Source organism: Colias croceus, chromosome 10 (genome assembly GCF_905220415.1).
Source record: "Colias croceus chromosome 10, ilColCroc2.1".
NCBI classification, from domain to species: domain Eukaryota; kingdom Metazoa; phylum Arthropoda; class Insecta; order Lepidoptera; family Pieridae; genus Colias; species Colias croceus.
Genome location: NC_059546.1, coordinates 4,743,319 through 4,769,999, shown reverse-complemented (window position 1 = coordinate 4,769,999; position 26,681 = coordinate 4,743,319). Strand labels below are relative to the sequence as shown.

Genomic DNA, 26,681 nt, shown 5'->3' with positions numbered 1-26,681 from the left:
GCAGGTGATGAATATTTTCCTTAAATTTTTAGTGGTTTGTAAAAGCTTTTTTTGTGTAGGTACCTACACAACACAGTCCGAAGAAAACCGTTTATTTCAACCATTTCTTTTTCTCTATAGAAATCGTAGGTAGAGACATGCTACATGTTATCGTTAAAGATACCTACATAAACAATTTCTAATTATTTAATTGTTTTTGGAAAACTAATGGACATAGGTAATATCCTACATAGAAGGTAGGTAGGATTAACTTAAATTCATTAATATAAAACATCATGGTAGACTGACCACCGACTTATTACCTTATCAAATGATAATTTATTAAGTGCATTTACTAATCCAAAATATATATGATGACTTAGTTTTTGTCAATATCTAATTGCATCCGTTATATTTTCAAGATCAAAGTGTAATATAAACTATATGAATAATGTAAACATCACTAAATAGAGGTCATATAATGGTATTCTATCCACTGAACGGTCGGTATATCATTAAACCATAAAACAAAAGCGCATCATTAAATGATAATAAACACCTAAAATTATTGTTGTGGTAAAAAGAGATAACAATTATTTTTATAAACTGAGCCATAATTTTAGTTTCCTTTGTTAATGTTAAATTATCTTATTGATAAGGTAAAGTGTCTAGGTTTTTTTCCAAGCTATATCCATAAGTTAAAATTTAATTGAGATGTAGGTACAAGGTAGCTATAACATTTTGAATAATACATAACTTAATTAATGCTTTAATTTTGGTAAGCCTATATGTTTGTTTGTATAAAACATCGATCAATATGTTGCTATAGAACAAAAAAAGAAAACAATTGATCGCATGACCCGTGGCCATATTGACAATCAGTCTCAAGAACATCTACTTATAGATCTCCATTTTTATAAAATTTAAGGTGTGTTATATAAATAAATATTTGTTTATGATTTTATTATTCCTGAGCTGAGAGTAAAATTAATAAAACAAAGAATTTCGAACAGTGCTAAAGCGTGAACAACGAATGAAAATAATGAATGAAAATCTTTTTTAACAATGATAAGCATGTAATTCGGGTCGTGCGCGTTTATAGCGCCATAGAACAGGGAGTCACAGTCGGGTTGGCGGCTTTCTACATAGTATGTTATCAGATCGAGATTAGAATAATTTGACCACGATGGGTAAGTGAACGCTGTTTATTAGTTTTATAACTAACGGAATCAAGTGCTGCTAATTATGGCCGGCATAGATACTGTAGCTTAGAGGGAATGTTTATTGCTGATAGTGACTTTGAAACAGTTTATTTACCTTGTGAACGATTCTTTTATTTTTAAACAATTATACACAATTAAAACATCACCGCAAACATGTTTTAGTACAATGGAAAATGTGAATTTTCAACACTCAAAGCTGACAATCATACATATAAGTACCTACTATGAACAATGTAGAGCGAATACCCCGACTGTAGAGCGAATTTAATAAAACGATGCGAGTCGCATTTGCTTTGCAAACAAACACTTGATTCATCAAGAATGGCACCCTCCTTGGAAAAGCGATAAGCGAGTCGAATTGGAGATGTGAGGGATGAGCCAGGCACCGGCAGATACATCGGCGCGCGCTTGCAGTACGCAGAGTCGAGGCCCGGCTCGTAGCTCCGCCCGCCTAGTCGCGCATACCGCCGAACGAAGCCGCCGCGACCGGCCGCGCCACCACGCGCTCGAACCATAATAGTGTAATTAATTTATAACACCAGTAAAAGTGATGATACTAGTTTATCGACTATAAATCTGTGCAGTGTTGTGATCGCGTGTCACAGGTAAGTGATAATTGCTCAGTCGCAAGCGCGCTGTTTGTGGAACAAACATGGATCGCTCTCGGAAAACAATGCGTCGGGAACTTTGGGTAGTGTGTGCGTGTTGGTTTGTTATAATTCGAGATGATTTCAGATTGTTACGCTAATTGGGCTGTTTGCTTCTTTTGTTATACCGGCTTGACTAAATAAGTCAGTCTCATACCATTCCCCCAATTGGATTTTCAGAAAGGTTTACTTTAAGTTAATCTAACATTGTTAATTTATACTTAATCAATCTCTTGTAGAGTTCTTATTTTTTACTACGTATATTTTGTTCTCTCCTAACAACCTTTTATTAACGTTAAAAAACATCTGAGTAGGTATATAGGTTATACCTAATGCCTAGACATGTACATTGTACACATAGTTGGATATAGACTTTGTTAACAAGTGTTAATTGCTATAGAATATTAGGTACCTACCTATATCAAGTATTAAGTATATTATTTTCTATTGTGTACGTACCATTTATGACAACAATTCTAATAATCATTATATCCGAGGCAACAGACGGTGCATATTTTTACAATATAAATATTAAAGGTTAATTGATGTAAGACATAAAGCTTATCACCCACCCTATCATTAGAACCATGCCACACATAGATATTAAGTAAATCTTAGTAGGTTACTTATATTTGCCTTTTTACGTATATGTACGGGTAACAAATACCTATTAAGTAGTTTTGTATAGGATCTCTAATTTTATTGCGCTATTACACAGGCACCTACCTCAAGTGAAACCGAAATTTATTTACAAGACAGATTTAAACGTTAGATAGAGATTATTTCGGACCTGAAACTATTGTCAGGGTTATTGAAAGCTCTTTATGAAATTAGAGAAATTCTTTATGAGCTTCCTCTTCTTCATAACAATTCTTGTAAGTTTGGTACCAAACTTTACCTTTGGTACCAAATTAGGAATTCTTTGAAAATTTTTAATGAACAGAAAATAATAATCGAATCCCGCCCTGTGTGTGTATATCAGTTAATACTTAATAGTAACTTAATATTTTCTTTAAAAGTTTTAAATGAATTTTTTTTCTAATTACCGCATGCTCTAGGTACCTATGATTTTATTTTTTCCGTATCAACACATTGCGCTTAAATACCTAACCGACCTACTACTTATTTAAAAAAAGAAACCTTTGGACTCAAACCTAGCATGTGCCTGAATATCTTCTAAAAGCTCTCTTGTAGAGCTCGCACTATAATAGAGCTTATTTTTTGTAAATTCCCTATTTATCCCGATGTAACGTACAATATAATTACAATTAAATATAACAGTAATAACAACAAATCGTAAACAATTAAAAATTGACCTCCGGAATCGCTTTACGACTTCAATGTTGCGCAAGCAATTCCTTGTTCTTAATCCACTGCTTGGGTGTCTACTTTTATATCGAGATACATAAAGAGCAATAAACTATGTCTTTAGTTTTCTTTCTTAAGGGAGAACTTTAATTTTGAACCTTATATTGAAAGAGTTAAGAACTTTTTAAACAGCGAGTACAAAAGCGCGTAGGTCCCAACGCACGTGGGTAGATATACGCTACATTAATATGATTTTATGGTGGATGTTATTCATTTAGCGAAACGTGATAGACAGATTTAAATGATTTATAACAAACTAATACTTTATTTGTATTGGTGGTCATAAATGGACGCATTTGAAGGCACTTTGAATATAAACGACCTAGATACGAAAGCTCAATAAGATAAATCGTCTCTAATAAAATTTACTATGTATTTATTTACATAGTAAATTCTAAGCCTTATAAAAGTTAAGTTTACCTAGATATTGATTTTGGAAAAATATTTCATTTAAAAATATTATTCATTCAAATTTTTGAAATAAAGAAAAAGCTTATTTTGGGTATGTATCTACCTAGACGAAAAGAAGATTGGTATTAGGTAGTTCTACGCAAAGTAATAATCGTGATGTATTATTCTATGCTTCAATTAAATATGCGATATATAATATATAGGTAAATAATAATAGCAATAACTAAATGTTTGATGCTTGAAGATCACATTATTTGTCATAAGTACCTACCTAGTTAGTAGGTTGAACAAACCGTAAAAAATATGAATCAAAGCTAATAATTACACTTTAATTTTAATATCGCGGGACATAACAAATAAAAGTACCTACCTATGTACCTAGTTTAAATTATTTATTATGAGAATACGTATGGCTTCAATTAAATAAAGTAACATAGCTATTATTATAATTGAAGTCAATTATTACGAGTGTTATTTTTAATTAAAGTACGTTAGTACCTAATAAGAATTTGCATAGGTAGTAATTTTACCTCGACTGTAGAATGTTAATAACAAACTGCAGCCTTATGTAAACGTTAAAGGTAATTATAGAAGGGAACTTCCGTGCACCAATCGATTAGTTCACTCGTGTCTCTTATACTGATTTATTTTTAATTAAAAATATAATATTCTGTATACGTAAATAATAGGTATAATGGAATTAATTAAATTGAATTAATAACTGTAGTAAAATATGACAATCATAATACCTATTAAAAACAAACTATTGCAATTGACGTTGCGTGATAGAGCTTATGCAGTCTTTCTTGTCTATGCCTCTGCAGTAGAAAAATACTTAATTATAGAAGTTTCCGTTGAAAGTTAACCAACGGAAGAAAAGCTTGCGTTAAAGATAAACGCTAATAAAAAGGTATAATAACATCTTACATATAAATCGCAACAAAACCAGTTAGCATAAAAACCGGCATAGGTACCAAGGTACTATTAGAAAATCCATTTAAAAACCATTTAATGCCATGTTTTATTTAATCAAGAAGGGTCGTAAAGCTCACATCGGTAATTACAATCGCGTAGTGAGTGTAAATTTGTAGTGGTACGATGTTATTTTAGAAAAAAACACCATTTACTAGTGAAACGGTGGTTCTAATCAATATCCAATCAGCGGCGCGCAGTAAACTTAACTAAGCGGGAAATTAAACTAAGGCCGGTGGAGCTGTCCGCTATAGCACTGATATAGGTATATCTATGTAGGTGTAGGTACCAATACGAGTATAGGATTGTATCAGGTAGAAACTTTTAAATATTTTCAGAAGGACGAAGTTTATACAAGTTTCTTCCTTATTCTTGGCATAACTTAGATACCTACCTACTATGAATTTTTTACACCTGTGGGTGTTGGCTATTGTATCAGTCAATTTCAGTGTTCGCTTTATTACCAAAATTGGATGTAGTTTTCTTTTAATGCAGGTAGGTAGGTATATCAGTCAGGTAGAAGTTAAAAGTAGCTAATAGGTACCTAGGTACCTACCTACCTCCATATCGTCGATATTAAAGAGTCCACATGCATGTCTTTATGAAAATTGAATATTGTAGGTAGGTCTTGTCTCTCTCTGTAGTCGTTCCCTCATTACTGAGGATCGTGACTCCCACCACCAGGGTCGTTAATTAGTTGTCGCCATCGAGTCCGGTCCGTGGCAAGATGTAGCGCCGTATTCATTGGTAGGTCCATGTGTTCGGTAATCTGATCAGACCAACGCTTGGGACTCCTTCCTCGTAGCCTTTTGCCTTCAACTTTACCAGTGATTATTAATTTCTCGAGATTGTCGGGATTCCGGCGTGAAATATGCCCAAAGTAGTGAAGCATTCGCTGACGGCATATGGTCGATAAACGTGGCTGATTTGTTAGGTGTAATTCTTTCAGTATTGAAACGTTGGTTCTACGAGCAGTCCACGGAATCCGCAACATTTTACGCCAACACCACATCTCAAAGGCATCAATTCTCTTCCTGTCCGTCGCCTTCAGCGTCCAGGATTCTGCTCCATATATAAAAATGGAGAACACCAACGACCGCACGATTCTTGTCTTCGTCCGATTGCTTATATTCCTATCTTTCCAGAGCTTCGTCAGCTGCGTCATAGATGATTTTGCCATGCCAATGCGTTGTCTTATTTCAGCTTCACAGTTGTTGGTGTTGTTAATGAGGGAACCAAGATATCGAAATTGTTCTACTATTTCATAGTTTTTGAGTAATTCCCTTGAGTTAAGACAGTCTTGGCGGTCCACAATCATGATTTTGGTTTTGCTTTTATTAACGGTCAAGCCATAATCTTTACTGACTGATTCTAGACGGGCTAGTAGGTCGACCATTTCGGTTTCAGAAGATGCAAAAAGCGTGGTATCATCTGCATATCGTAGGTTAGAGATTTTATTACCGCCGAGTTTTATCCCCCCGTGCCAGCCTTCTAGAGTCTTACGCATGATGAGTTCTCCATATATGTTAAAGAGAATTGGTGAAATGACACATCCCTGACGCACGCCCTTATAAAATTTGAAGCTATTTGATTCAGTGTTGTCTAGCTTTACGGTGCCATAGCTGGATTCATATAACTTTTTTATTAAGAGCACCAAGTGATGGGGAACCCCAATTTCGAATAGAACCTCCCACAATTTCGCCCACTTAACACAATCAAACGCCTTATGATAGTCAACGAAGCATAGTACTACAGGGGTATTATACTCATAAGTTTTTTCTATTATTTGTCGAATATTGACAATTTTTTCCCGCGTACCTTTGCCTTTTACAAAACCCGACTGCTCTTGTGGTATTTGTCGATCAAGAAATGATTTAAGACGGTTGTTTAAGATATGAAGCATAATTTTGCTTGCGTGTGATATTAAAGCAATAGTTCTGTAGTTATTACAGTCCCGAACCGAACCTTTCTTGTGAAGTGGAAGTATTAATGAATGTGTCCAGTCTACGGGCCATTCTAAAGTTTCCCAGATAGCATTACATATTTTATGCACTACAGATATGCCATGTGTACCCAAACTTTTCAGTGTCTCTGCAGCAATATTGTCTGATCCAGGTGATTTGTTCCTTTTTAATTTACAAATAGCATCTTCAACCTCAGAGAGTAGAATATCTGGCTCACGTTCGCTTAAGTCGAGTGTTAGCGTGGTTTGGTGAGGTGACGAGGACTTGTCATCATAGAGATCAGCACAATACTCTCTCCAGCGTTCGGCCGCTTTTCCAATGTCAAAGATTGGGTTACCATCCGAGTCGTCAATTATCCAGGAACTTGGTTTAAAATTACGCGTTATCTGTTTAATTTTCTTGAAGAGATCAGCTGTTTGATATTTATTAGCATGCGATTCTATTTCTGTGCACATTTCGTCGAAATATTGGTTCTTATCTTTGCGACACATTAATTGTAATTGGCGATTTAGCTCAGAGTATTTCTGTCTTGATTGTTCGTTTATTCCGCTACTCTTTAATTCCTTCCTTTCCTTTATAACTTCCCATGTTTTATCTGATATCCAGTCTTTTTTGGCAATGCGTGGTTTATGGCTGAGTTCTTTTAAGGATTCTGTAATGCAACGTTTAAGGTTTTGCCATAGGACTTCAGGGGTTTGATGTGATTCTGGGTTATATTTCAGCAGTTTATTCTCAATTTGGGCTTTAAAGGTTACAGATTCAGTGATGTTAGAGTGGGTGGTTTGTCTTTTTATCTTAGGGCATTTCATGCGAGTGCGGATATCCACAGCTAACAACTGATGATCGCTTCCACAATCCGCACCTGGGTATGTTCTTGCGTTACTTACAGAGGATCTCCATCTAGGTAGGTCTTGTAGGGATTTCTTAATCATACAGGTACCTACTACCTAAGTATCTAACTAAGTGGGTACCTATTGCGATTCCTTTGTGAAGATTCTTACCACAAGTTATCCATTAGGTAGGTACCTACCTATAGATGTGACGTGTTTACCTATTAAGCTTTTTTATAATAAATATATACCTACCTATTACCTAACCTACCTGTTATAATGCGGTCTTATTATTATCTTATTAGTAGGTAACTATTTTACCTACATTATTTTTACTACCTATGATAACTGATAAGGCTGGAGCGGATGGTGTGTAAGTAATTTATAGATTTCTAAGTACCTAGGTACCTACGTACTGTTCTTTACTAACTACGAATATGAAGTTAGTAAAGAACAGTAAAATGCAATAAAATAAACGTTTCACCCTGTTTCACCTATTTACATAGGTAATTACGAAACAAATTAGCACTTAAACATAAAGATGCGGCAAATGGCCAATTGAACGCCAATAATTTCAAACATTATGAACTTTTGAGTCAATAAATCGGGTGAGCGGCTCTAAAGGCTTGTTATTTCTCGTAAACGCTTACAAATAACAAATGGACAGTAAAATTGTAGTTGTGGTGTTATGTGACGTGTTATCACAAATTATGACCGCCTGCAACGTGGACTGTATAGTCCAGGAGCTAGTTACAATTTCACTTAGGTAATTAGGTATCTATAAAATAGTTATCTCCTAATAACTGTAATGTTTTAACTTTTAATTTATTTTTAACAGTTTTATTGATTATGATCAGAAATCGTAACGTCTAGGTAGGTACGTTAAAATAATACCTACCTAATTAAAGAACTTAGTTAATCGAATAAATTTATCGGTAGGTAGGTACCTAGATACTTTTTTTATTTCTAAGCTATTGCATAGCTTCTATCGCGGGCCTTGAGCGCGGGGACCAAATCCAGAAATTTCGTAACGAAAAAACCTCACGCTCCCCACTCCGACGGGCACGGAGGTGTGGCTTGAAGGCATGCTATGCTAGCTTTACCGCGGCAGTGCCCGAGTCCCATACGTCTTTTTTTTACTAGTTTATAATAATATATTAATTATTATAAGTAGACGAATCACATATTTTTTAACATAAAACTTATAGTTTCCTTCAGAAATTCATTTAGGTATGTACCTTGTCCCTTTTCACCTTCGTTCCATATTAATTAATATCTACATTCTACATAGGTACCTAGGTACCTACTGTCAACCTTACTACCCACTTCCTAGCATCGATAGTGTCTATCATTACTAAGAGGAATTGTAGAATCCATTCCTTTCATACAAAATGGTTGCGAGCGTAGGCATGCATAATTGAGTCGGTTTATCACCACACCTCCCCGAAACAAGATGGGGAAACCTCGATTTAAAGATGGCAGAATAGAAGGCGGTGCGTAGGCGGGGCCTATACCCGGCCCTTTACAAATGGCGTCCAAATCGACCAATGACAGCACAGATAGTACACATCTTCGGCACTCCATTGCATTCACAGTGATTTTTAATGAATGAAAATTATTTTTTTTATTCACTATATTCTCCTTGACAGTTCAAGAGCAATGCAAGAGTCAGTTGGTCAGTACTCTTGCATTATCCTACAGTTCAGAAATGCAAAATGTTTTGTAGATATTATACTAAAATTAAATTAAAAATTAATTTTGAATATTTTTTTTTAATATTGATGCTAAAGGTAGGTAAAGTAAATATAATATTTTATCAAATTTACCTCCTTTATAAACTTTAAATTTTCAAATGACATTATTAATAAAAACTTCAAATACCTACCTAATAAATAATTCCGAATTTTTAATAGTAGGCAAACATCGATTCATTAATTTTAATTTAGCAATAATCAAAATAATATTTCATTGAAATTAATTTTAAGTATAAACTGACATCTATGAAAATTCAATGGCAATATTTAGTTACCAATAACTTACGAAAACTAAATGCTGTAGTAGTTCTTTAATAAAAATACAGATGTCACCACTTACGGGACCTTAGAAATTGTCTGACGGGAATAATACTACCGCTTATTGCTCATAGATGGCACTGTATCCAAACGATAGTTTTAGCTTCTTCCGCTAGAGGGCAGTTATCTAAATAACTGAAATTTCACTGCCGCGGCCGCGGCCGATACAATTTAATTCGTGTCAAAAATTTTTATATTTCAATGTGTGTGTGTTTTATATTTCATTCCCACAATTTTTTACTTATTTGAAAAATGTAGGTATTTCTATTCGATTTTTGAGCAAATGATAATTTGTTGCGATCAAGATCAGCACAGAATGTTTTATATATAAACGTAGGTAGGTACCTACTTAGGTATAAATAAACAAGCAACAAAAGGCAAACATTCGTTTTAAATTTTTGTCTGTTTTAACACAATGTTCTGGACGGATTTTGATACCTAATACAATTTTTGTTATGTAGCCATGCTCTTTTATAAAGCATCCTGTTACATATAGATAGCAGTAGGTAGGTACCTAGATATAACCATGGTGTAAAATCGTGAGCAAAATACCTATTTTTAATATACCTACACCTGTATATTAGGCATAAGGCAACCTATCATATAATGGTAGGATCTACCTAGAGCTGTAGGACAAAATAATATCTGTGTTATCCTGTTTTTGTACAAAAAAGTGTGTCCTATTAGTGTTTTCTAAATTGTTATAGCGATTGAGTTGAGTGATTATAGTGACTATACCAATAGTAGCTAGGAAGGTAGATATATGAGTTCACAAGAGTAGAGTAGTAGTCACCTCTGATATTTTTAAATCTTTTTAATTGGTATACAATAGTTAACACTAGGTACCTATATCTATTAATATTCTAAATTATTTTATATACCGAGTCGGTAATCAATTAATCATGGTTAACTTATTAGGCAATTAATTGTTTCAAAATATATCTAATTATTGTTTCCTTAAATGATTCGGCGGCATACCTACCTATTTGCGGTACCTTTTTTTTTTTTATAGTGGGGAATTCTTCTTAGATACCCCCGGCTCCCGGCGATGGAGCCGTGGTTATGTCGGATTTTTACTGACTAAAACCCCACTCTGTTCCATCGCGCTGCTTTGGACGGAACTGCGGGAACGGTTACGACTCTAACGCGTGTCCCGCCCAGCAGATGCCCGTTTCCAGGCCCACCACTAGAACCCCCCTCGCTGGCGGCTGCTGGAACGAATGCTTACGCCACCAACGCGCAGACAATGGATCTTTCCCCGCTCCATCATCCGCGTTCCCCCGATCCCCCGACCCCAACACCGTCCGGCCGGAGGGTGCACGCCGGAAGGTCCTCCGATGTGTGAAATACACGTCGGGGGACCCTCCGGCGCACTTTTATAGAGATAACCTCGCAGCCCCCACCTTACCAGAGGTGGCGGCCCTCGGTCCTGCCCCACGGACCGGATTACGAGTTGGCAGACGGGCGTTTTACAGCGGCCGCCGCCCCACATCTCTCTGCAGGAGTCTCCGCACGTCATCACAATGACGCGTCGGGATCCCGCCCTCCGCTGCACGGCGTGGCTTGCTAAACCAGCAAGCCCGCCGCGCCGCGACCTCTGGCCGCCATCCACCGCCGCATAAAAGCCGGCTCCTCTCTGGTCCACAAACAGGACCTCTGCCGTCGGGTCAGTCGAGGCTTCCCAGCCCCGACTGCCGTTCAGCGCCACCATTGCCTAGTGGACACGGGGTCCACCAAGCCACGACCTCTGGTCGCCATCCCACGCCGCACACAGCGGCCGCTGGGCCACACCTAGCCCTGGCCGTCGGGCCAGTCGAATCTCCCCGACTCTAAACCAGCCGTTCAGCCCCTCGCTGGTCCAATTTCGCTTCACTCAGAGGGCCATAACTCTGAGCTACTGAGCCCCTCCGCCGCGACAAGGCCTGGACCGTTGGGGGGATTTGCGGTGGTACCTACTGGTTACCCATTTTTCTCCAAGCTATAAAGCACAATAATCTCGATCTATCAACACTATAGGTATTGTCCGGATTGAAGGAAAGCTTTGTAATAGGTAGGTATAGGTACTAGGTACGTAATATTATGTGCTTATTGTTTCTCTAGAAAAAATGATTGCATAGATGCCAAATTTGTTTAGCATAACTTTATTCCTAACTTGTAAGTACTTATATTATCATTTACCTATCATAGGTATACATTGGTAGTCTTTTTTGTCATATACCTACTTATTTTGTTATATCTTATAGGTATACCTACAGCGAAATCACAAACAATGTGTAATATAATATAACATAATATACAATACACATAATATGACAATTGTACATAGGTACCTACTCATCCAAAAAACAGTCAATTCTAAAACGAAAATCATTTGATTTTACAAATTAGAGACCAAAGACGTAAAAGCTTTCGGTATGGGATTTAGGTAGATAACTAACCTATATAAATAAATTCGTATAGTAAGCAAGATAGGCTCAAACAAAAGATCTAACCGAGATTTAGGAACAGCTTAATCCAAATCTGCTCCTACGCCACAGTATTAAGGATTATTTTTGCGCATTTTGGATGGTTCCCTCTATACAGGGGGAATAGGGTGGCTACACTGTTATTGATCGGCGGCCATTTTTGATTCGCGCATGCTCATTTCCAACACAATTTCCTTTAGCCTGGTAATAATTATAGAGATGGCGCTGCTAATTTTATTTTAATTGAGTTTCGTCCCTTTGTGGGGAACTGTAATTATTTTATAATTGTGTAAGTGAATACGAAATTCTCCCATGTGCAATACATACGTATGAGTGAAAAATATGATTAGTGATTACTTACGGCAGTATATTTAAATTTTTATTTTGCTGGGTAGATACATGACTATTATACTAGCTTATAGAAACGATATACCGATCTACCTTTAAAACATTAAATATGTATTTGATTTTTTAATATTTATTTATTTTGCTCTTGAATGTAGAGCCATTGGTAGAGACATTTTTATACTTTTAAATATGTCTCTACAAATGGAATACGTATTGCTTGCTTAGGTACAAATAAATAATTATTTGCTTATGTTGACAATAGGTACTAAATAAGAGTATCATATTTTAGAAATTAGGTCTTACAGATGCTTATTGGATATGGGGCTCCTTTCTACTTATATTTACAGGTAAATAGCTGTGAATTATAAATTACAAAACTTATTCTAAAAAATCCCTAAGTTATACCTACATATAGTTATATTTATTTTTCTAAATACCAGCTACCTAACTATGCAGTCATACCTACCTACTAAGGTACCTTATCCTGATTCAAACCAAAAGCCGTCGGCTCGCTGCCGTCGGGTTTAATTTTATTTAGACTTTAGATTCAGTAACCTATTGTATGATAAGTAGGTACCTACCTATTTAATAGGCAATAAATATTTATGAAACATACTCGTACCTAGCTACTATTAATAAGTTAGGTTCTTCATGAATAATAATTGTCTAAAAAAGTAGAATAGAATACTTAGAATAGAATAGAAAACACTTTATTGCACACAAAAACAAAATTTACAGAAACGATATTAATATAATAAATGTATATACAATTTGATTATCTGTTTTGAATTACTATAGTAGTCTGTTGACATACATTTTTAATTTTTATACTAGATAGTAGTATAAAAAGTAATAGGCACATATATTTACTAGTAGTAGGTATGTCATTACACATTTAGTAGTGATAAAGTAATTTTATATGAAGTAAATTCTAGTTTTGTGCTAGCTAACTACCTATTTATATCTACTACCTACCTATCTAGGTATGATGTATAAATTGTAGATATATAGACAGGTACCCAGCTCAAACCCAAACCCACATAACGTTACCTTGATACCTATAGGTATAAATGACACCATCCATTATTGATTGTTGATCGTTAAAAGTACTGCTACAAGTAGGTACTTATACAAGAACACCGGAAAGGCAATGCAGTTATACAAAATGTAATCGTAAATAATTGATAAAATATATTACCAATAAAAGTACAAACAGAATGAATATCCAAAAATCTCTAAAGGTATTTTGATCTTAAGGATTCGCATATATACACATGTTTTATTCGCTTTTATTACATGCATAAATTTAGCATGCCAATTTATATAGTTAGAGTATGGCCAATTCAGAACCAATGTTCTTATGTGGGAATTTTGCAAATAAATGTGCAAACAACTGTATTAACTGTATTAACGGTGATAGATATGCATTAAAATTTGCTGTAGTACCACTACTAATTAATTATGAATGTTCGTTTATCTACACAAATGATTAAGCGATTATATTTTAATTGCCTCGATGACTCATAACAGTTTTCCTCTATTTCACCTTTGAATTCAAACGAGTATAGAGCATTTATATGAAACATGCTCAGATAATTATAGGTACCTATATAATTCCAAAGCCAAGGAGCTATATTTCTTAAAGGTCATATATGTCGTAGAATAGCACAAAAGAATATTGTGCCCGTATCAATACCTAAGAGAGTAGATCGTCGTACGCATCACGTGCTCTCCGTAATAAAAGCCAACAACGGTGCCTTCGGAGAAAACGCTATCTCATGGAAGTAACTTTCTTTTTGCTTTTATACACTTTTCTTTTTACGCCCCCGCCGGGACGGAGACGTGACGGTTATATTTCTAAGAAAATTTCGAATAATCTCTAGCCGTTTTTCCTTGGATATTTTCTTTTCATGTTTCGGTTGAAGTTTCTTTAGATTTATGGTTGGCTTTGGAGAAAATTGTATACCTAGATACTGACATTTAAGAGTATTTTTGTGTACTTTGAATACATTCATAATTATCAATACCTAGGTAGGTTAGTAGATATATAGCGCGTGATAGGCTCGGCTCTACCTATATTTATTCAATGTTAGTAGGAAATAGCATGCAATAAATTGGCATGTAATTCAGTATTATCAATTCTTGATTAGTCTGAATTCAACATTAGTATAGTAGGTCTCTTAAATCTACAAAATCATAAAACACTGTTCATTAAGACTCGTATCTAACGATCAAAATAAGTCGGTGACTAAAAGCATCGAATCGTTTAGAAGTAGGCATGAGATTAGGGTGCTCAGAATTCGTTTTATTCAAATGTAACCCTTTTAAGAGATCAAGTCAGCGGTGGGTCGGGCCCAATGCGATAATTAAAACCTCCGCGAGTGACATTTATGCTGATGCGAGGACCCAGCCTTAATGATTGTGGGGCGGGCTCTTTGACCAAATCTACGGGACCCCTTAATTAACATTTTCCATCCGCGAAGCCGAGGCACCGAGCTTAATATCGTGCCTTAAATTTCAAAAGACAGCGGCTCAATTTATATCTCCTTATTAAACCACGACGGGGAATTTTGGCTGCGAAATTAAACTCTGTATCGTGTTTCAGGACTTTATTAAGACATAAAATAATATTATAAGGTATTTATGTGAAAATATTTAAGTATTCAGTTTTTCCTTAAAGATTATAACAATGAAGTCATGTTGGTAGTACACAGGAATAAAAAATGAGTTGGTTTTCTTATGCAAAGTGGCACAAAATGACACTGGTTTACCCAAATTCCTTTATTAATCCGACATTTCTTCTCTGTAACTTTTTACTACTACGATGAAGTAAAATGTAACTGAAAGCAATTAAATGTAACAAATACATGCTATAATTTTTCAATTTAATTAATGTAATATAATTCATGTAATAATGCAACTTACTTAAAAAGCTCACAACGTGCATTAATAGATTGGTGTGCATTTGGCAGCGGCTATCTAAATTTACAGCCACTAAGCACATCACAAAAAATGCTATGCTTGTTAAAAGAAAAAATGTCATTGCATATAAAAATAGAGTTGCTGTTATCCTTTTATCCTGAAAAATATAAAATTGGATGAATTTTGAAGTTGTGCTACCTATGCAGAATATTAGATAGTATCTTTTAAGGTTTTGTTTATTTTTTACGTATAACTTACGATAAATATTCCAATAAGAAAAATAATACTAGTGACGAAAACAAGTATTTCAGAAACACCAAGCAAATAACCAAATATTTTTGTCAATAACGGTATTATTTCGTTACTTTCACCGCAAACAGGACTCAAAATTGGGACTGCTGAATAGCCTGCGCAAAGCTGAAATAAGAATATATTAATAAACATACCTATATTAATGAAAATTCTCAGTTCTTTTACAAAATAAATTAATTACCTTTAAATAATCATGAAATCTCCTGAACTGTTAGCGAATGCTGATAGTAGATAATTCTATCGGCATTCGCTAACAGTTCAAGAGATTTCATGATTATTTATCAGGAAACATTAAGAGGGCTTATTCAATTTAACGCAAGTCAAAATCTCCGCGATCTATTACGATAGATCGCGGCTTGCGCTATCCTTTTACTATGAACAGCATACGTCCACAGGAGAGCGCCGAGCAACATGTCCTCTCTCTGGAAAGGCTCGCTGCCGACTGATTTTATTCGGGTCGCGCGCAGTGTTTTATAGTACTTTAAAAAAAATTGTAGAAAAATAATAGAGGTACCTTAGTTGATTTTTAAAATTTTATCTTATAAGTAAGACGTTCTTTTATTGCAATATGTATAAATTATATTCAACTAAGTCAAATATCTTGGTGAAAATAATCATTTTGTCGACTATAATTTCTAAAAAAATTCACATTGTTCGGATTTTAATTTCGTAAGTTAGGAGTCCAAAATAAAAAAATCTTTTAACTAACTATTTTAATAAGGATTTTTGCAGTAAGTTAAAAAAAAATGTGTGTTAGATCTGTCAGCAATTTCAGATATTTTTAGCTTCGAAATTGACACTAAAAGTGAAATCAAGTAATCATCGGCTCAGTTATGTTGATGGTATTCACAAATACTGTATTAATTGAAATAAACTCTTAACTAACTATATAGACAATAACATTTCCTAAAATTATTAGTTATTCATATGTTTGTAAGATAAGTGGTTGATGGACAATCTGGTTTGGAAAATCACATATTTGAGCCAAACAGCGCACGGACCGCGTACACGGCCTTAATAGGTAGAGAAAAATTTTATAAATAATAATTGTTTGTTTATAGCTACTGTATACTCATTCAAAATCATAATATTTATAATTATGTATATTTTATTTATAGAAACCGATTTAATAACTTACGATTCCATGCAAAGCAATCAGTATTGAACCAATTTTTAAACTTAAACAGAAACAACATTGATTTGTTGAAGGTAAGGGTTCGAAAATCGCCATTATTGCGAGTTATAATATTAATTATCAAAATACTATCTCATAAAAATGTATTCCAAAATATTCTCTGTATATTTCCAATTCTATATAAAATTCTGTTATATTGACAGTATTTTGACTGTTAGATATTATCTATTGACATTTGACAGAAGGAAAGTAAAAACTCAAAGGCTAGTAAGAAATCATTTGATATCATTTTCTTCGTTAAGAGAAGAATAAATAATAACAAGAAAATATAGAAAAACCTTCGAAGAAAAACCCATTGTACCTACTATAATAATTAAGCATATTCTTAACTATCTTATAGCATTAAAAATTAAAGTTTAATTTAAAACTATGTAAAAGTTTTTCGTAGACATAACTTTCCATTTGCGGGGACACAAAAAGTGAATTTCTAACAGTCTTATTATCTGCATATAGATAGGTAAAGGCGCATATTTGAAGGAATGAAGAGCTTTGTAGATAGTAAGCATGTAGTAAGACTATACAAGTGGATTCTGAAGTAGCACTAATAAAATACACATGTCTGTTGCTGTGTGGTCTCCTAATTGCTGAGAATTTTAACATCACGATATAAAGTATAATTTTCTTAAAACAGACGCTTGGTGTTTTTTGTTATTCTCACGGATTAATAAAAGGATTTAAATTGTATCACAAATGAAAAAAAGAACCAAAACTTTATTTTTAAATATTTATTTATCTCTTAATTGAATGATACTTTAAAATTATCGCCTACATTTCGGCGCTATAAGAGTTGATGACGATTACAAAGTAACACCACACTGTAAGAAAAAATAAATTAAGGTATTTTCAACTTTATTCTGTAGACACAGAAGGCATCATTTAGAAATATACTTACTGATAAAATATAGTACAAGATGAAATATTTGTGAAGAAAACCATGGACATTCAGTATTTTGTTCTTGGATTAACATTAAAATTGAATATGGTATGGATATCACGGATGTTAATATTGCACTTAATATTAGAATATCCGCAGTTAGAGGTTCATCCTGGAAATCATTGAATGTCCTTATTGAAAACACATTTTGATACTTTTAAGTAGATCATAGATTGAGATATCAGATATTAACTTTAAATGGAATTAATAACTTAACAAAAATGCGATTAAATGTAGAGTCTAGCAGAAAAACTTATTGATATCATACCAAAAAAATACCAAGCAAAAATGCAAAACAGCTCGTTATAAGTATCAATTCAAAAACGAATAGAATCCATCTGAATGTAGTTACTGATATATTTATTGGACTTGATACAGTGTAGAGTTCTTCACAAAATGGCTTACAGAGCACTCCTGCTGTATGCATGCTTGTAAACTAGAAGAAAACCTCAATTAATAGATGTTTCATATACATAATCATCAAGAAAATATTTATTTATGCATACAATGTACCTACCATGCCTATTATGGTAATTAGAACACATGAACACTTTAAATTTCTTGTACAATAACTGAATCTATCGACTACCGGTAACCATTTTGAAAAATATCCCATTAATTATTAAAATACCGTAGCTTTCTCTGATTCATGATTCATAATATTATAAATGTACAAAATAATTATTATTGTACGAATAGTAAGCTGAAATTGACAATTTCAATATGACTTATAGCACAGTATAAATAAGTATTACATATTTCTTCTGTGCTTATCGAGAAAGATGGGAGCAAAATTTTGTAAACATTTAACTGCATTTGACAAATAAAAAATATAAGTACGAAGGTAGTTTGAAATAAATAATAAGTTGAAATTTAAATTTTAAAAATTACAAACAGCCATCTTAAAACAAAGATAAATATTAAAAATAATTATTATACCTACCTATGATTTGTATTGATACAGAAAGAACGCATCGGAGAAGACTTGTTTCTTCTAATTGCTTTTTAACCGACTTCAAAAAAAAGGAGGAGGTTATCAATTCGGCCGGTATATATTTTTTTTTTTTTTTTTTTTTTTATGTATGTACACCGATTACTCCGAGGTTTCTGAACCGATTTACGTGATTCTTTTTTTGTTCGATGCGGGATGGTGTCGAATTGGTCCCATAAAAATTTTATTCGGCTAGGCCTAGTAGTTTTTATTTTATGAGCATTTTTGTCTATACTCGATGACTTAATTTCAATGTAGCAAGTAACTTTGATTCACTTCCCGGTAACCGATTGAGCTGAAATTTTGTATACGAATGTAAATTGGATAGCGATGAAACATTATCATGACATGGAGCTGATCTGATGATGGAATCGGAAGGTGGCCATAGGAACTCAGTAATAATATATTGACTCAACTTTATCGAGTTTGGGCTCGTTTGATTCGTGTTGAAAAATACACTAAAAAGTATTAAATAAAAATAACTGCGTTAAAAACAACCGACTTCAAAAACGGAAAAGTAAGAAATAAAAAAGATTTGATATTATTAATTACTACATATTATTTTTATGTGCTATTTATTAAATAGGTTTGAAGTCGGTGCCAAATACTAAGCACTTAGTATTAAGCCCATGCACCGACATCAAACCTTTTTAGTAAATAGCACATAAAAATAATATGTAGTAATTAATAATATCAAATCTTTTTTATTTCTTACTTTTCCGTTTTTGAAGTCGGTTGTTTTTAACGCAGTTATTTTTATCATACATAGATTCTTTTTTATTTAATGTTACCAAAATGTGTTACGATATGAGAGGAAACAAATTTATTTCACGATTAAAACATTTATTACATTCATACAAAATACACGATTACAAATCTAGAACTGAATAGACTTATTACAAAACTGCGCACCACTGTTTTTCCTTCAAGCGTTTTACTTATCATGTGTATAATAGCTTTCCTTCCACTTTCCTTCATGATGCTTTCTGTCTGTAGGAATACACTACTATTAAAAAGTAGGACCACACTGAAAAACAACAAAAACATTAATAAAAATATACACATACCTACCTAGGTATTGAAGGTAGTTTTTTATACAGAGACAGTAGATAGTTACGAATCCGTTCTCTAGCAGTTAATCTTGGTCGACGAGGGTTTGAATAAGTATGCATTACTACTAAAAAATGGAGCCAGAATGTCCACGCTGTAAATCATAATAAATATAAAATAAAAAGTACCTAATTATGATAAATAGATGGATAACTCTTAATAATTTTAATGTTGATACAATTTATTAAGCTTTCATGGGTATGGGTTTGTTCACAGATAACTAACTGCAAGAGTTTAATATATAAGGTACTTTAATATTAAGTTATAACACTGCAATCAGTACCTACATACTTAATATGATTTAATTAAGGTATATCTTATAAAAAAACGTACTCATTAAATCAACTAGCGCGAATACGAATTCAAAAACTGGAAAAGAACCTCCCATATAAACGCAAGCTGATACATAGAGCATTCCGTAGATAAAAGACATTATTATTGAAATGAGTCCGGATGATATAAAATATCTTGCTGCAATTTGACCATTTCCCTGAAACAAAAAGCTTTTACAGTAGAATTAACTTACTTTTAAATTTAACGATAGACAATTGTATATCCTTGAAAATAAAGATTATAGGTACCTACAATATAGGTAGATAATTTTACATTTTTGCTTTTGCCTATTTACTTAATATTAGGTACATTGATAACACATTTTGACCTTTTAAAGTAATTTATAATAATTTTTCCTTTAGTGTATTGTATTGTTATAGTCTTATTACTTACAGTAGCCATCTTTATTAGCAAATTGATGCTCAGCAATAGAAATATAAAGTCCGCGATCAGCACAATCCACCCGACGCATCGCACGGTCTTCACAAACTCTGAATGTTTCATATCATCTTTATTTTCTGTTTCTTCATCAGCTCGCAGTACTTTTGTTGAGTTTTTGATTAAACAGGATGGCCCGAGACCAGCATTGGCACCAAATCCAAAACTAAGCTGGAAAATTGTTATTTTTATAGATGTGATATTTTTAAAATCTGCAAGAGGAATATGAGTTACAAATAACAATAATTATATAGTCTATGAATTCTGATTAATCTATTTCATTTGGATTGTGTCAAAGTATTTTCCTTGAATACTGCAGCCATTGGGTTAAAGAACAATTGTTAATGGTATGATACCAGGTTATATTATGTTACATCGTTCTTCTGCCATTAGTAATACACAGATACAACTACCTAATACATATTTGTCTAATGTAGGTATCACTGCAATACCACAGATTACTTCCTGAATACTTAGTCTCTACGGCAATTATACGTATTCGCTGTGAAAGGCCGTTGGGAGCTTTTAGAACGAAGAGGATGAATTGAGACAAGCCGATCCTAGTAGTGAATATTTACATAAATGTAGCGTGATACAGGATACTCACTACATTACTAAGGTTGATATCAACCACATCTGGTCGCGAAGAGCTTGCTGACACGAAACAGGACACTCGGATCACGTATGCGTGACGAACCACCGCCCATGACACTAGCGGACTTGTCACCTGAAATATGTGCATTATAATTTATATACTACTAGCTTACCACCCGCGGCTTCGCCCACTTTCTCTAAAACGATTTGACATTTAAACTATCCTATCTCTCAAGTTGGATCGAACTGCACATGGTGTGCGAATTTTATTATAATCGGTTAAGTGGTTTAGGAGTCCATTGAGGACAAACACGAGATTTATATATATATTAAGATTACAATGGGACACGAATTATGTAGGTATTTAAATTCAAACAGAAGTATAAATTGTTGTAGGGCTGCATATTTGATTCGATGTCCCCGAATTTCATTATTTTTTGCTGTTTAGTCGATAGCTGGTAGTGGATTTTCTTAACAAACTGCTTTTCATTTCCAACTAAAATGCGTAGTTTTTGTGAAAATCGAAATTGAAAATGATATTTTTCAAGGTTATTTTTGTACTAAAAACGCAACTTTAAGTAAAATCTTAAGCCATTATAGTATCAAAATGTCTAAATATCCCACTCACACGCATTATTTTTAAATATATTCATGTACCTATTACTTTATTTACATATTACAATTTTTTTTGTTAAAATATTATTTTAACAATTTAATATAGGTAGCCAAAAATCGTTCCAATAATTTGTATTTACAACAAGCCACAGATTAGTTAATATGACGCAGATCACAGATTAGCAATACAAATATACTAGCTTATCATAGAGTATAAATGATACATTTTAATGTTATTTTTATATCTCACTTTGCTTCAGTTTTTAAAAACGATTAACTTTTACTTTTTTTAGTATTCAAATAGGTAGCGAGGAGCGAAGCGACGAGCGTGTTAGGTTAACTCTTGAACTGCCGCACGAGCCGAGCGAGCGAAGCGAAAAATAACCTTAAAAAAATTATTTTCATTTTCGATTTTCACAAAAACTACGCATTTTAGTTGGAAAAGAAAAGCAGTTTGTTATGAAAAGTCACTACCCTCTACCTATTTTACAACTCTAAACAATAAAATTCGGGGACATTGTTTCAAATATTTAACCTGTTGTAGCTCCGTATTTAACTATCATTACAAAAAAAAAACAACCGCAATGGGCCTTCATTTGAAAAAGCTCCGATGTTGAGGACTTGAGGTTTATTTTTGGTTATATTATAATTTATAGGTCTAATATTACATTTAGTTTAGAAAAAAATTATGTATTCCTAAAGTATACCTAGAGATAAAATGTAAACGGATTTATATGAGAAATATAGAAAGGTACTAACAATTCCTAGCACTGCAATGATCGCTGCAGCAGTTTTTATATCGTTGACACATCCACAACAATTGTTTACTTCCGGAATTTTAAAATTACTTATCAGCCCACCTGGCATTATATTTATATGGATTTGTTCAAATTTATATACAAAAGATAAATGTTCATTGATTGAACAATATTGTTGTGAAAAGTTGTCTTTATGACAGAACTTCGACAGCATCATAAATGTACAGATTTCATGACTTCATTGATTGCAGATATTAAAAGAAACAAAGCAGATATAAAACTTATCTACGTATTTAAGACATATTTATATCAAATGTAATAATTCCATCGAGGTATTACAGCAATGAAAGTGTTATATATAATTTTAATAGGTGTAAATAAATACTAATTTCGCGCGGAATCCAAATAACGTGGCTTACTCAAAGCCCCGAAAACCGGGGATTTCAACGTTATTGCTTTGGAGGATGTTAGCGGGGTTCGGTGGAGGGGTGGGGGGTGAGGCCCTCTTAACAAGATTACATTGAAGATAAAATGGTTCACATAATAGCGCCTGAGTAAGCCCAACCCGCGAAGCTGCCTCTAAAACAAAATTAAAATTAAAGGAAATTCATAAACTTCCTGAAATATTATTAAATGCTTCATTCTCTCTCTTGGCTGCTACATTATAATGCTTAAAGAGTAAAGGATATAAAACAGAACATGTAATATCTTAAAATGGAGCTATTACTGGTATGGCGCTAAATTTCAAATGCTTCATGTCAGTAGTAATAATAAATTAAGATTTTATTTTTAGAGTATTTAACTTACACCAATAAATAAAAAGTAAAACATCAACAGTAACAAATTAAGCCATTGTATACCCAAACATATAATACCTACCCTTTATGTGTAGCGATTAATGAAAGGGTAGGTTTGTTTCCCACCCTCACTACAGATAGCTCGATACTTTAGTAATCAAGAGCCGTACATCTAGGGGCTTACTAACGTTTAGTATCGATCCCGAAACCCCTCTCGCTTGTTTCAAATTCAATTCGTAGAGTGGAAATAACAATAAAACTTGATCCAACCTGTATCTTTACTTCGCATCACCTGTGCACGAACGTGAACCGAATTTAACATACGCTTTTGCTATTTTGTGAAAATATAACGAAAAAACGTTTTTTGGACATGATATTAGATTTATTGATGAAGACGTCACTTTATAAAGATTTAGTTTTAAAGAATCAAGATTAAATTTTGAACAGACATCTTTATTTGAAAATCATTTCCGAGAAGGAACGCCTGTTCCCGCGCCCTGAGATTCTTCACGTAGCGGTATATTTTACCAAGAAATGTCAAATCACTACATACAAAGACTTCTCACATAGGAGGCGGTTCGTGTCTATGATATATCTCTATTTTTTACTAATGTAACGATACCCGCGTGTGCGGTAAAAACATGCCTGAGGCTCGGTCACGAATCGCAATATGTGGTTCGTGATAAATCTTCACGAATACAAGTTTATTTATTAAGTTGTACGGTGTTTTTACGAGATCCCACCGCGGGGGCCTTCATTACTGTGCGTGATGAAAAAAACTTTGCCCCAAGTCTTGAAAAACATTGATTGCGAAAGTTTCAGCTCCCTCTTGAATTTGTTCAAGACATCCTTAATAAGGTACTTTACGATTCCGCTCGAGCCAAAGAAAAAACGAGCACAATTCATGGTGCCTGATAAGAACTTTTGTCGAGTGATGCGGACAGTAAAAAGTCTGAAGATGTCACGTAGCAGCGCTGGTCTGGAAGTTTTATGTCGGCAATTCGGGGCGTGCACAAAAGAATTGCTAACGTAGATGCGATCGTGCCACCCCGGCCCCAACCGAGCCAAATGTCGCTGCTATTCAATGATGAACGTTACGACCAATGCTCCTATACCTATACGAAATCATATTATAACTATGCTCCATATAAAACATTGGAAAAATAAAAAAATCTCATCTCTATTTTTGTACACCTAAATCTAATTCTGTTTCCAAATGATGTAAATTGATTTAAAATTTAAATGTTTCTGCGATTAGTATTTTAATGCAAATGAATGAATATCGAGAATTGAATTTATTCTATTTTTTTTTAAATAAACTGGAAATCGATGCATTCATGCATCTTACGAAAACATGAATACCATTAACATGCCGTATGATGTCATGTTAACATTAAATTTTCGAATAATTCTGAATCTGGTCAATACCCTTTAGGATAAGATATAAATATTGTAAAAAAATATGTCACATAAAAAGCCTTATTAATACCACATTATAATTAATTCATACCATAGTAATTATATCATATTATAAGGCTTACAGTTCAGCAGACAAATACCTAGATATCTATAATATATACCTAGTGTACTAACTGCTCTCTCTTGTAATAATTTATGTTACTATAATTCATCCAGACAGGCAGCCAATTGGTAATTTAGTTGTTTCGTGCAACTTTGTCATAATGAGAACGAACGAACTTACTGATTTATTACTTTTAAAGTTCCACGCTACGATTGCTACGAGATCTGCGTAGGACTTTTATTATGATAACAATAAAAGTTCAGTATTATTTATAGTAGTCATTCACGATTATAAGATGAATCATTAATATCAATATTTTATTAATTATTATTATTAAAATATACAATTAAAAGTATCGGTACACGCTACCAAAAGAAATCGATGAAATAAAATATCAATGATGAAAATTCGGACTCCTACGGAAAAGGCAGAGGCAGTAAATTGTTTCAAGAAAACGTTTAAAGGTTCGTATTGAGTAAATTACGGATAATTTTGTTTTATTATTAGGAATAATTAGATACCTACAAAAGGCATTTCTGTGGGTACGTTCACACAAACCCATTCCACCGGAGAATTTAAGAACATAAAATACTTACTTAGTATAAATAAGGTGACTTTTTATATCTACACACCTTGGTATTAAGTAAAACATTCAAAAGGCGGATCGTGGCTAGATTTTTTTCGTTTTACTTATCGAGTATTGTTAAAACAAAATGCACCCTATGAGAAACAAAACACGGATGAGAATTTGTAAAGTATATTGTTATTTATGGCTATCTTAACTTTACAGTTGAATGTTCGGGCTTAAACGAAAAAGCTCATAATATACATACGATATGGCCCTGCGCGGCCGTTAGTTATGAAGTTTATAGTGTAGCCAGCGCGTTTCTAGTTACAAGATTATCGAGAAAAAAACGAGCCCAGGTATTAAGTATAATAATTTACAGATTCAATCGGTTCGCTTGAAGAAAATGTCTCCAAATAACAAAACACAGATATGAAGAGTAATTGGATAGTTGGGTACATTGTTTACGATTGCAGCCAGATATGTTATTATAAACGTCCTCTATTATATTATGATACACGATTTCGGAATGTTTGAAGAGATTTTTATTAAAGCTTCAGTCGTAAAATCATTTTAGATGTTATTATTTAATCCGTATTTATGCGATTATACCCGTAAGTCACTATACAGGAGCAATTAATTTATAAGGAAATAAGGGAAACTCCAAGAAAATGATTTTTAACAAGATTGAACTTGTACCTTAATGTATTCCATAAAAACGTAGATAACATAATATAAATAACTAAGGTATTACTTCCAAATTCACGATAACGAAGAAACGAAATCGATATTCGATACCAATAAAATAGCGTCGATTCGCAAATACATAAAACATCGGATTCAAGTCTTGCGCACTCTACATAATACTAGAAGGGTTCCAAGTTTTATAGCGAAGAATTTGCATATAAAGTAACCATTGAAGAAAAGCGATCTCCGTTTTGCTCCATGCTTTTTTCGTATTCATTGTTACGGAGGCCGCGGGTTCGCTCACATTCAGTTTTTATGGCTCATGATGCTTTCTTAGCGAATAAATAAATAATCGTATCAACAGTTTTTTAGTCTGTGATTTATTTGAGAAAGTATTAATAAAGTTTAATGTTTTGACTTTTCGCTTGTAGTGATTTATTAATACTGTTATTGTTGGGTTTTGTTTTGATAATCTTTTTTTTTGTTTCAGATTCATGGATATAGGCGGCGCATTCTACAAATTCATTTCCTGGTGATATAGGTAAATGTTTTAAAGACAGTTTAACATAAAAGTGGATTAGATCGAGTCTAAATCTGTAATCTTTGTTTTATGAAAATCCGGTTTAATA

The 26,681-nt window shown here is 33.6% G+C and overlaps 2 protein-coding genes across 2 annotated transcripts in view; one reads left to right on the top strand and one right to left on the bottom strand.

Moving 5' to 3' along the window:
* Window positions 1-1,684: 1,684 nt before the first annotated feature.
* LOC123694993 (homeobox protein abdominal-B) overlaps window positions 1,685-26,681 on the top strand; it is an 80,916-nt gene continuing 55,919 nt past the window's right edge. The window contains exons 1-2 of the mRNA XM_045640665.1: window positions 1,685-1,807; window positions 26,543-26,593. The gene's annotated coding sequence lies outside the window, so the exon portion shown is untranslated. The remainder of the gene's footprint in view (window positions 1,808-26,542; window positions 26,594-26,681) is intronic.
* On the bottom strand, window positions 19,601-22,602 carry LOC123694994. The gene is made up of 5 exons (XM_045640667.1): window positions 22,483-22,602; window positions 21,122-21,241; window positions 20,470-20,685; window positions 20,077-20,233; window positions 19,601-19,660 (listed from the first exon to the last, which is right to left on the bottom strand). The coding sequence occupies exons 1-5, from the start codon at window positions 22,588-22,590 to the stop codon at window positions 19,608-19,610; spliced, it is 654 nt and encodes a 217-aa protein (XP_045496623.1). The 5' UTR covers window positions 22,591-22,602; the 3' UTR covers window positions 19,601-19,607.